The sequence below is a fragment of the Trichosurus vulpecula genome, chromosome 2, assembly GCF_011100635.1.
Source record: "Trichosurus vulpecula isolate mTriVul1 chromosome 2, mTriVul1.pri, whole genome shotgun sequence".
Taxonomy (NCBI): Eukaryota; Metazoa; Chordata; class Mammalia; order Diprotodontia; family Phalangeridae; genus Trichosurus; species Trichosurus vulpecula.
In genome coordinates this window covers 330767860-330780888 of record NC_050574.1, presented here as the reverse complement: position 1 = coordinate 330780888, position 13029 = coordinate 330767860, and the positions used below count along the sequence as shown (strand labels likewise).

Sequence of the window (13029 nt, the reverse complement as noted above, 5' to 3'; positions counted from 1 at the left end):
CTAGCTCATTTTACAGATGAGGAAACTGAGGCAAACATGGTTAAGTGACTTGTATATCCCACAGCACAAGGAAACTTGAAGACAAAAGGACTATTCTCAAACTTTTAGCATTCCTTTCTAACCAAGAAAATGCTTCTTAGCATCATAGGACATCAGAGCTAGAGGGGACCATAAATAAGAGCTTAGTGGGTTTACTTTCCTCATTTTCCAGAAAGGGTCAAAAAAAAATATTATGGAGACCAAGAGAGATAAGGTCATATAGTTAGTTAGTGGCAGACCCAGGATTAGAACTGATAGGATAAGATCATATGGCCGAAGAGATAGAGCCATGGTCAAGTTATGGTAATAAATGTTTGTTGAACTCCCTAATGGTTGGACAGCACTATATGAGGAGCTGTGGGGGTGAGGGGGGAGGGGAGTGGGGAAGGGAGGGGGTGGGATACCAAAGAAGTCAAAGATCAAGTCCCCACTCAGTAAGGATTTATAAAGCTAAATGTCAGTTCTACCTAAGCAACAACTTTATTATAGAGGGCAGGCATGCTTAAGAGTTCAAGTGAGATAACGTATATAAAAGTATATAGAAGATAACATATATAAAAGTATATAGAAGGACTAGATATTGTTATTATTGCAACAATTATTTTTATAATAAAAGTAGTTTAATGCCATCATTAACAATGCATCTTTTATAAAAATTTCATATTGTACCCAGAATTGAAGCTTATCTTGCTGAGTAAGACAGAGGGTAAAAAACTGAATCTGCTCTTGGCCACTGACTTAGGATGTGAGCTAGGTCAGGGACAATTCTCCTAGACCGCCCTCAAGATTCTGATTATACAAAACCTGATGTGAAAAATGCAGAAATTTTGAACAGAAACAGATTCTTTACCATTAAATTCAACTTGAGGCTTGGAGAGGAGAAAAAGGTGGGGTATTCAGACTCCCTCTAACCCAAAAGCCCAAGAAAACTTTTCTGAGGTTCGAAATTTTGGGGAAAACCAAAGCTGTGTTTTCAATGGTATAGGGAGCTCCCAATGCAGATTGACACCTTTTATGCAACTTGTCCTCTTAAGAGAGTTCCGCAGGACACTGAGAGATTAGGCGACCTCCCCAGAATCCCACAGTCAGTATGTGCCAGAGACAAGACTTGAACCTAGGTCTTCCTAAGTTCAAGGACAGCTCTCTATCTGCCTGTCGAACTTATGGAGGTCAGAATGGAGCTTCTGGACCTTGGTATTGCTCTGAATTACATCGCTAGCCTCATGGTGGGGAGGCAGAGGACCAGAGAGCAGCAGGTTCTCCCTCTATCTCCCCAATCACTTACAGAAAGCTTATTCTGCATTAGAGATCCCTGAGTTTCTTACTGGAAGTGATATTCCTGTGGCAGAAACTGAACATACAATTCAGACCAGCTGTTTTTTTTCCCCAAACCTCCTAGTTCCAGTCGCTCTGAAACTGCTTAGCCTCCACAGCGTTATTAGCTCCAAGGACAAACTCCAGTTTGCTATTCAAGTGACTCCTACCAGGCTAATACCTAAAAGAAATGCCCATCCAAAAGGTCTCATTCATCATGGGGCTTGGAGGAAGTGATGGTCAAGATGTCATAAGTTTAAAGGCTGCTAAGTAGCGGGTCAGTTTAGGACACATCTGTAGCTGTCCAGAGCCAGACCAACCATGAGGGTGGGCGGAAATAAACTTCATGGTAATGACAACAGGACAAAAAAACATTCACTTGGGCTAAAATATAACATGGTCTTCAACATTACCCTGGTTATTCAACTACTTGTCTAATCCTCTCATCTTAAGGGAAAAATCCAGTGATGTTTCATTAAACAATGCCTTCCTTTTCTGAATTCCATTCGTTGCCTTACATAGCTATATTTATGTCTATCTGTCTGTGCATTCACGTGTCCTGTAGCTTAGCTCCAGAGAAAAGACGTTCACTGTTGCCACTAGTAAATACACTGAAGAGTTTCACAATACTGAGTTTAAAGGACAGGTCACACTGTAAGAAAAATTATATATGTAAATCAAAGTACTGAATTAAAGATTTTGCCCTTCATGAAAGAGGAGAGGCTCGGAGTCTGCCAAAACAAACTCCAAATACATCCTTTTCCCTCTCCCCACAACCCAGCCAAAGGCCACAGCCATTTTCTCCATTACATTTACTCCAACAAAAATGTTTTTAAAGTATCTCAATAAATCACTTTCCAGCAACCAAGCAGAGGTAAGAGACTACACCCATACTTAGTCATGCATGTGTAAGTCACTATGAAATGCACTGCAAAGCTTCCTAGGCATTAAGGGAACACACGAATATAAACAGTCCGGCTCAGAGTACAACCATTTTAGCCTGGGGTGGAAGGGAACAACCAGCGGAAGAGTAAGGAAAGAGCAGAGTAACAGAAATGTTAGAGGTAGAAGGAATTTCAGAGTGTCTGGCTCAATTCTCTCATTTTACAAGGGAGGAAAGTGAGGCCACTGAGGTAAGGAGATTAGGCCTAGGCCCCATGGCCGCTAAGAAGAAAGACTAGATTTGATCTCAGGTCCTCTGACTCTAGGCTCGCTCTCCCTCCACGTTACCACACTGTCGCTTTCGGAGTACTATATACTTCTGCAACTAGCTGAACTTCAGAATACAAACACGCATGTATACATATATACACACACACACACATATACATGATGCTGCTATGCCACCTGGAAAGGTACAAGGGTACATTCAGCATCAGGATTTCCCTTTTAGGGAGATCAGGAGCAAAAAAAGAGGCAGCCTAGTGTAAGGGTAAGAGGACAGGATTTGGCAAGAGAGGACCTATGTTCAAATCCTAGCTCTTTTACTTGTTACCCATGGGAGCTTAAATACGTCACTTAACCACGATGAATCTTATTTTCTTCATTTTTAAAACGAGGGTATCAAACAAGACAATCTTGCTGGCTATAAATCTACATATATTGAGCACAAACATTTACACACTCAGAACTTCACGCCGAGCATTTTGCACTTTCACGTTATTGCGTTTAATATCATTCATCAAAACTGCCACTGAATTCCTACCAAATTCCTGAAATCTGCCAAGCCACTGTTAATAGATAATGTGTAAGCCATCCTCAACTCATGACTGCCTTGCATAGACGAGTTCATCTGTAAGTCAGTTGTTTGGAACTCAACTTCCCAAAGAAATAAAATAGTAGCTGGGATGCCAGCTGGCCCATGGAAGCCCGCTCACCCATAATACAGCTGAACTATAGCACTATTAAATCGAATACTATGGCCTCTCATTTTTCAATGGAAGAATACATTGCTAATTCCAAAGGGGGAAGGCAGTGAGGTGGAATAATGGATCGAGCTCTGGGCTTGGAATCAGTGAACTCGAGTACCTGAGACACTTACTAGATATGTGACCATGAGAAAATCATGTAATCTCTCTCAGGCTCAATTTCCTCATCGATAAAAATGAGAGATTTGATTCAGTGGCAAACATTAATTAAAGACACTGTACTGGACTATGAGAATACAAAACCCAGAACAAGATCGTGCCTAGCCTCAAGTTGCTTACCTTCTTGTGGAATACAACATTTACATAACATGCAAATATGATATGAGGAGCATCAGAGCACTAGTAATGGGTGGGGGGGTTACCAGAAAAGATTTTGCAAAGGAAGTGGCATTTGGCCTGAGCCATAAAGGATGCTAATGATTTTAAGAGGCAGAGGTGAAGAGAGAGTATGTTCTAGGTATAGGAGATAGCTTACAGAAATAGAGATAGAACGCTGCATTAGAGTAACAGGATACAGCCTTGCACACAGAGAATATCACTCCGAGCATTCTGAAACTTCACATTTCTGCATTTAATATTCATCAAAACTGCCGCTGAATTCCTACAGTCCTCCAAGCCACTGCTAATAGATAGTGTGAGCTAACTCCAAATTGTGAGTGGGTTACACACAGCCTCTTTCACATACAGGAGTAATATAAAAGCTGTCTGGACAGCCAACCTGTGGGAGACGTAAAGTGCCACATTTAGGAGTTTCATTTATCTCGGTGGGGGTGGGGGTTGAGGGAGGGACAACGGTGAAGGTAAATAGGGTAGTGCTATGGTCAAACCCATACCTTGGAAAGATTAGTTTGACAACCATGTGGAGAAAGGGTTGAGAGGAGAGAGAGCAGAAATAGAAAGGCCAATGAGGAGGCTATTGTAAAAGTCCAGGGGGGTGGGGAACCATGTATGGCCCCTGTAATAGCCCAATTGCTTGATAATGAGGCCACCCAACTAGTTTGATAGCCAAGTGAGTGGAGAGAAGGAGATAGGTCTGAGATGTTATGGAGGTGAAATAGACCTGGCAATTTATTGGCTGTTGATGGTAAAGGGGAGCAAAAAATCTAGAATCATTCAGAGGTCGCTATCTCAGACAATGAAGGATGTCAACAGAAATAGGGAAGTACGGAAAAGGATAGATTTAAAGGGAAGAAACAGTGATTTCCATTTTGGACCCAGGAATTTTCTACTGGGCCACACACCCCAATCAATTTTCACATAGCAGAGCCAGAGAAATCTCTGAGGGCACGGAAAGCAACATTTTTCTGGTTGCTATGACTAATGGCTGTTGCTGGCATTTTTGGTTTGGAAGATGAGCTCAATGGAGCTACTTTCAGAGATCCTGTGGCTCTCCTAGGGTTTTTTTCTTTTGGTTTATTTTTACTGCATTCTATTATTCAAATTTTCAATTTAATTCAATATAGGGCTCTAGCCTAGCTACTGCGGGAAAGATAGTCCCTGGCTAACAGTATATAGTAAGTGACACCAAACTGTGATACCAATACACTAAATATGGTACAAAATTATACAAAACTACACAAGAGAGGTACGAGTTGAGTGCTCTCCAGAGCCCAAGGAAAGATAGGCCATTCTTGGCAAGGACTTCAGTTTTGTGTCCCAAATTCTCCCTCTTCCTACAGAGAAGGGCATTAAGGCAGAGGCTCCACTTGGTTTCAGAGATTCAAGTCTGTGCATCAGACCAGTGTTTGTAATTCAAAACAGTCAGACTGTTGCTTGTGCTACTTCAGAATACCAGAGAGGCAAACACACAAATAGATGGAGAGGCAGATAGGCAGATGGAAGGAAAGAGATGGAGACAAATAGATGGAGAGAGAGATAGACGGAGGGAAAGAGGGAGACCGACAGAGATGTGGGGAAGGAAAGAAGGATGGTAGGAAGGGAAACTTAGAAATATCTATATCTGTTTTGCAATATAGAAAACCACTTCCTATTTAAAGCCTAAGGCTATAATGGAAAGTTCAAAGGTTCATGGGAAAGACTTTCCAAAGGTCAGTCTTCCAAGTTTGGCTCCAGAGAAGAAAAAAAAATACATCTTCCTCCCTTCAGTACAGGGTTGAGAGACTATGAGTGTGAAATGTTGCATATACTGTCAAACAGAGTCAGTGTGTTTGCTTTGCTAACACATTGAGGTTTTTTAAAAAAAATCCATTTAAAATTTTTGTTACAAGGGATAGCTTGCTGAGTACGGGAAGAAGTAGGATATGTTCATAAATGAATATGCCTTAACATACAAAAGCATCATTAAAAAATTAAGGGTAAAAAATCCTCCAAATCCTGAAAAACAAGGGTCAGTCTTGTCCTCATAAATGGAAGTATTACCTCACTATAGATGCCTGTGGCTGGCTGACTCAGCTGTTAATGAAGCCAAGGATTTGTGTTGGAACTCCATTGCAGTCTGATTACCTCCACACCCCCAGACTATACCTCTAAACCCAGTCAGCGAGTCTGTGTCATTGGCCCTGGGTAAAGGGTGAGCATGCAATATCACTCCTACAGAAAACAGACCCTGCTGCTGACAGCTGAGAAACATCACTATTGCGTACGAAGAACCAGCTTCCTGCTCATGAATGTACATGTTGAACATGTCAAATCAGAGCTATTAGTGCTTCAAAAGAATACTTCATATTTTCCTCCTAACCTTGCTAATTATAATTATGGGTCTGTCCAGTCTGCAGAAGAGTTTTGATGGCTATACTAATCATGCATCTCCGCAGAGAATTAGAAGCCCAATAGCAGGACACAGATCTCCTCTAACTATCCCTCCCAGAAACTTTTAAAAAAATTATCTTATTTTCCTCCATTAAAAAGCATTTGTTCCCCACCCACCTATTTGAAAGAAAAAGAAAATACTCGTAACAAATATACCTAGTCATGCAAAACAAATCCCCACATTCAAAAATAAATGTGTCATTCTATATTTTGAGTTCATCACCTCTCTGTCAGAAGGTGGGCAGCCTACTCTATCATGGATTCTCTGCAGTTGCGGTTGGTCATTGTATTGGCCAGCATTCTTTTTTTTGAGATTTTTTATTTTTAGTTTACAACACTCGGTTCTACATAATTCTGAGTTCCAAATTTTCTTCCCTCCTACCCCGCCTCCCTCCCCAAGATGGCATGGAATCCGATATATCTTCTACCTATAACTTCACATTGACCTTGTTTACACCATAGTCAAGTTGTAAAGAAGAATTATGACCAATGGAATGAATCATGAGAAAGAAGAAGAAACAGAATCAAAAAAAACCCCCAAAAACAAAAGAGAAAAAAAAAAGGAAAAAAAAGGTGAGCATAAAGTGTGCCTCAATCTGCATTCAGACTCCATAGTTCTTTCTCTGGATGTAGATAGCATTCTCCATCGTGAGTCCTTTGGAGTTGTCTTTGTACCTTGTGTTGCTGAGAAGAGCAAAGTCTATCAGGGTTAGTCCTCACAGAATCAATATATCTGTAGTTGTGTGTAATGTTCTCCTGGTTCTGTTCTGCTCGCTCTGCATTATATCGTGTAGGTTTTTCCAGGTTATTATGAAGTCCGTATCGTCCCCATTTCTTATAGCACAGTAGTATTCCATTACCTTCATATACCACAACTTGTTCAGCCATTCCCCAATTGATGGGCATCCCCTTGATTTCCAGTTCTTTGCTACTACAAAAATTGCCGCTATGAACATTTTTGTGTGATCTCTTTGGAATACAACCCTAGAAGTGGTATTGCTGGGTCAAAGGGTATGAACATTTTTATAGCCCTTTGGGCATAGTTCCAAATTGCTCTCCAGAAAGGCTGCATCAGTTCACAACTCCACCAATGTAACAATGTTCCGATTTTCCCATATCCTCTCCAGCATATCATTTTCCTGTTTTGTCATTTTAGCCAATCTGACAGGAGAGATGTGGTACCTAAGAGTTGTTTTGATTTGCATTTCTCTAATCAGTAGTGATTTTAAGCATTTTTTTCATATGTCTATAAATATCTTTAATTTCTTCCTCTGAAAGCTGCCTGTTCATATCCTTTGACCATTTCTCAATTGGGGAATGACTTTCATTCTTATAAATTTGGCTCAGTTCCCTGTATATTTTAGAGATGAGGCCTTTATCAGAGACACTAGTTGTAAAGATTTTCTCCCAATTTTCAGCTTCCCTCCTAATCTTTGTTGCACTGGCTTTTTTTATACAAAAACATTTCAATTTAACATAATTAAAATTATCTATTTTGCATTTTGTAATACTCTCTATCTTTTGTTGTGTCATGAATTGTTTTCTTTTCCATAAATCCAATAGGTAAGCTATTCCTTGCTCTCCCAAATTGCTTATAGTATCAGCCTTTATTCCTAAATCATGAACCCATTTTGACTTTATTTTGGTATATGGTGTAAGATATTGGTCTATGCCCAGTTTCTGCCCTACCATTTGGCCAGCATTCTTAAATCTTTCAGAGTTGATTGTTCAATGTTGTTATTGTATAATCATTCTCCTGTTCTGTATACTTTACTACTCTCCATCAGTTCATACATGTCTTTCCCAGGTTTTTCTGGAACTATCTCTTTTGTCATTTCTTGGGGTATAATGGTCTTCCATTACATTCAGGCACCCTACTTTGCTCAGCCATTGCTCAATTAACAGGCACTCCCTTAGTTTCCAGTTCTTTTTCACTATAAAAAGAGCTGGTATGAATATTTTTATACAAGTCTTTTTCCTTTTTCATTTAACCATCTCCTTAGGCACCTAGGTGGTACAATGGATAGAGCTCTGGGCCTTGGGGTCAGGAAGACTTATCTTCCTGAGTTGAAATCTGGCCTCAGATATTTTCTGTCTGTGTGACCCTGGGCAAGTCACTTAATTCTGTTTGCCTCAGTTCCTCATCTATAAAATGAGCTGGAGAAGATGTCAAACAACTCCAATATCTTTGCCAATAAAACCCCAAAGGGGGTCACCAAGATTTGGACACAATTCAATTACAACAACAAATCATCTCCTTTGCGTTTAAGCCTCATAGTACCCTTGGAATTCTTTAGGAGGGAATTTCACAAAGAAGAAACTGGAATTTCCAGATAATACAAAGACCCTTGACCTTCCCCTGTTCAGAACTCCAGCCATCATGCAACCTTGACTGGACAAAATACCAGTCTTCACTGGTCTGACCTATCCTACCACTGTTCAAGTTCTGGTTATGATCACTTCTTGGTTTAATTGTACTCTGTGGGTGGACCTTTCTTTCCTGGCCTTTTATTGTTTTGGTCCTCTTTCTCGGCAGATAAGAAGTCAAATAAGCATGGAGTTGGTCAACAAGCATTTATTAAGCACCTACTATGTATGGGTCAGGCACTCTGCTAAGCACCGGGGATACAAAGAAAGGCAAAACTGGTCTCTGCCCTCAAGGAGCTCACAATCTGATGGAAAGTGTACTGGATTTAGAGTCAGAGAACCTGGGTTCAAAATCCAGCTCTGACACATACTAAGCAAATGACCTTAGGCAAGTCAAAACTCCTGAACTGTAAAATGAGAGGGTTGGCCTAGATGACCTTGAAGATCCTTTCCATCCTCATATCTATGATCCTATGAACTGCAGGAGAAACAGTGCTAGAGCTCCACCAGGAAGTGAAATGGTCAGAGCCTCTCCCCAAGGACACAGCTAGAAATTTCCCTACTTAACCCAGGCTTAAAAATTTTGCTGATACAGCTCCTCACTACAACTCTGCAAGATGATTTGTTTTATAGAAATGGATTTCTCGAACATCCCAGGCCCACCTAACTCAATGGTTAGTCACACCATCACTGAAGTTCCCTCCGATGTAAAAGGTGGGAGGGAGAGGGGCAGACAGACTCCATAACTGTATGAGGCCAAACCTGTATTTGAGGGCTCTGGCTAGAGAGATGCACTAACATCCTCTGGCATGATGGGCAAATTTAGAGACATCTCCTCTCCAAATGTTCATGTGGACTGTTTGTGCCCAACCTGCGGTAGAGCCTTCCGAGCTAGCTCGTCCTGGTCTGATCAGCCACAACTGGGCACTCCATACCTGGACTCCAACATGATGATGTCATGTCAGTCTTCTTTGAGAATGAAGGACAACCAGCACTAACCACCCATTTTAATCCTATAGTAACATCCCATGTGGTAGTTTGGTTCCCATGCTAGCCCACAAAGAACTCTACTCATCACACAACGTGCCTGAGCTATCCCTAAACAGCATGTACGACATTGCTTCTATGGGAAAACATAGTTTGAGTTACAACTCAGGGTTCCCGAAACAGATTGTTCCCTTCCTTCCTGCTGCATCCTGAACAACAGGGCTGAGCAGGCTCTCAAAGGAGTGTGGGGGGAGGAATAGGAGCCCCAAATTTATTGCTAAGTCACGTCACCTGAGATGGGGGCAAGCACTTCTTGCTCTTGACCTACACTACTCACTGAACTCTATTGGTAATGGAAGTATTATTGTCTCATTTTACAGATGAGGTCCAGCAAGGCTGTGACTTGCCTATGGCTGCCTAGTTAAGTGTCAGAGCCAGAATTTTAATCCAACTGGTTAATCCCTTTAAAAAAGGGGGGGGGGGGTGGCAACTGGGGCAGCTAGGTGGCACAGTGAATAGAGCCCTGGCCCTGGAGTCAGGAGGACTTGAGTTCAAATTTGGCCTCAGACACTTGACACATAACACACATACTCCTTGGGCAAGTCACTTAACCCCAATTGCCCTGCCTTCCCCCCTCCAAGAAAAGGGGGGGGGGCAATTAATTTTTGAAAATTTAAATTAGATAATTTATTTTTCCCAATTACATATAAAAACAAATTTTAACATTCTTTTTTTTAAAATTCAAGTTCCATATTCTCTACCACTTTTCCTCCCCTCCCTGACTTGTTGAGAAGGCAGGCAAGACAACTACTTTTCTAAGTCAGTCATTCACAGGGGTTTATGAAATAGAATGTGAGAGAGTATTTGTTTCCTAGTGTAGTTAGACAAAAGCCCACTGATTTTGGAACTAAAAGTTCTGGATTTGAATCCTGACTCTGTTTCTTATTACCTATGTGACCTTGAGCAAGCCATTTCCCTTTGTGCCTCAGTTTCCTCATCTGAAAATTGAGGGAATTAGACTAGATAAACACTAAATTTCCATGGAGCTTTATGCTCTTATACAAAAATTAGACTTAAGCCAAGAACTGCCATATAATATATGCTACAAAACTAAAGTTCAAAAAACCTTCTCAAGCCCCATTTAAAAAGATTTTGTTATAGAAAGATTGGAAAGAAATATGGAAAGGGAGCGATTGATAAATGGTGATGGTTATTTATATGTTGAGATAATTTTTAACATTTCAAACAGAAGTTCAATTTTGTTGATGTCTATAATTAGGTTCATAATAAACTATTTGTAAAGGAGAAATAAATAAAAGGATTTAATTACCACACAGTCGTGAATACGGACCCCCTTCCCCAAGCCCTGGCAGGACGGAAGGACTCCTGGGGAGTTTCTCTCGATTACTGTCACAAACCTGCTGTATTGTTATTCCCTCTCTCCCTGTTTCAGCCTCCTTGACTCTGGGTCACTTAATAGGGGCAGTGAGGCATACCTGGAAGCAACAGCTGTCACACATGCTCGGGGTAAGAGAAAGGTCAGGAAACACACTTCTAGCCAAATGGTTTCTTTTCTCCCCTCACTACTGTGAGAAGTCACAAGAATTTCTCTCCTCTTCTCAGAGATGAGTGGCAGGCTTGAACAGGCAAAACTCCTCAGTCAAGATGTCCTGTCTGAGCCACGGTAATCACCCCAGTGCCCCAGGGACACTCCCAGCTACAACGGGCATGCTAATCAAGATTCCAGAAAGAACAGGAGAAAAGATTGTCCCTAAAAATTCAGGAAGGAAACAAGTATTTATTAAGTGCCTACCACGCGCCAGGCACCATGCTAAGTGTTTACAAATATTCTCTCAATTGATCCTCACAACCCTGGGAGGTAGAAGCTATCATTACTTTCATTTCACAGTTGAGGAAACTGAGTCTGACTGAGGTTAAGAGACTTGCCTAGGGTCACACAATTAAGATACATTGGAGGCTGGATTTGAACTCAGGTCTTGCTGACTCCAGGCCCAGAACTTTATCCACTGACAGTTGAGGCACTCCAAAGCAGACTTCTTCACAATGGATTAGAATACAACAACTCATTTATTTCATTATTAGGTTTATATTTTCAACAACTGTGGAAAGAGCACTGGTTCTAAAGTCAGAAGCCCTGGGTTCAAATCCTGTCTCTTGACACTTACTATCTTTATGACTGTGGCCAAGTTGCTTAACTTCCCTGGGCTTCAGTTTTCATCTCTGTAAAATGAGAATGAAATGGACTCTATCTAAGGTCCCTTCTAGCTCTAGACCTAGACTACTCACTGAACTCTATTGGTAATGAAAGTACTATTATCCCATTTTATAGATGAGGTCCAGCAAGGCTGTGACTTGCCTATGGTCGCCAAGTTAAGTGTCAGTGCCAGAATTTTAATCCAGAGCTCATGATTCCCAGTCCACTGTTCTTTCCACTACACAAGAGGCAGAAATAAATAGGATGAGAGAAGAGAAACATCTGGAGAATCTGTTACCTAACTTAATTATAGACCCATTTCCCTAGTTACAAGGAGTGTGTTTTTCTTTTTTCACTGGGAATGGGGTGGGGTGGAGGAAAGCTAGTAACAATGTTACTGGCAGGGAAAGGGTCACTGAAGTATTTTACATGCACAGAAAAGAACAGAGGGAAATTTAGAGGGAAATACAGACCAGTAGAATGACTTTGAAAGTAACATGTTGAATTTATTATACACTTTTTCCAAAAAACAAGCTGCATATAATAACAGATTCCTGGTTTCACATGTAGTCCCTTTATTCCTGTTCTACTTTATGTCTGGAAAATCTTTCTGTTTTGGTATTCATTAAATTCAGCATAAAAAGAATGTTAAAAGAGAAAGGAGAAGGAGGAAAAAGGAGAATGAAGGACTTACATTGTATGCGTTAACAATCAGCTGGATGATATTTCTGGAGTCAGCGTGTAGAATCTCCACAGTGGTTCCAGGTATTAATGCTGTAAAATTCTTTAACAAGGAAAAAAAAATAATTAAGGGGGTTTTTTTCTTCCACTTCCACTTGCGCAAAAGAATAATCATTGAAATACAATGAATTGAAGAAATTCCAACAGTACTTGCCTCTGCCCATCCTCGATGTCTCTAGACAACAAGTACTTTCTAACAATAAAAACGAGGGCAGGAGAGTGGAGTTACTGAAGTGGGGTGGTGGTGGGGGAGCTGATTTACTGAAGGGAGATGGTGGTATCTCTTTCTCTGTGGGTCTCTCATAGAAATAAAGGAGGACAACATTATTCCTGGGATTATTTGAGGGAGGTCTAGGATGATCTCTTTAAGACACATGACTCTTTGGAACCACTTCCTTAGTGACTGCCATTTTCCCTGCCAACATCTTCCTACAATACTGCCTGCTACATCTAAACACAGTTAAGGTTTATCAGAACACATTCCTCTGACTCTTTGTTCAAAATCCAAATGGAAACTTTTCCAAGAGCCTTAAATGGCAATGGTTCTCTTTTCAGGGACAATTCAAACAAATCAACAAATACTATTCCCCAAAAGAACTCTGGTACCACTGAGTAAAAGCCTAGATGAAATGCTGGATGAAATCTGAAAGACACGCCTTCTTCCTCTTA

The 13029-nt window shown here is 40.8% G+C and overlaps 1 protein-coding gene across 1 annotated transcript in view; it reads right to left on the bottom strand.

Annotated features, from left to right (window-relative positions):
• ITGB5 (integrin subunit beta 5) overlaps positions 1 to 13029 on the bottom strand; it is a 192264-nt gene that overhangs the window by 76694 nt on the left and 102541 nt on the right. The window contains exon 8 of the mRNA XM_036745271.1: positions 12314 to 12403. Within this exon, the coding sequence (XP_036601166.1) occupies positions 12314 to 12403 (90 nt within the window). The remainder of the gene's footprint in view (positions 1 to 12313; positions 12404 to 13029) is intronic.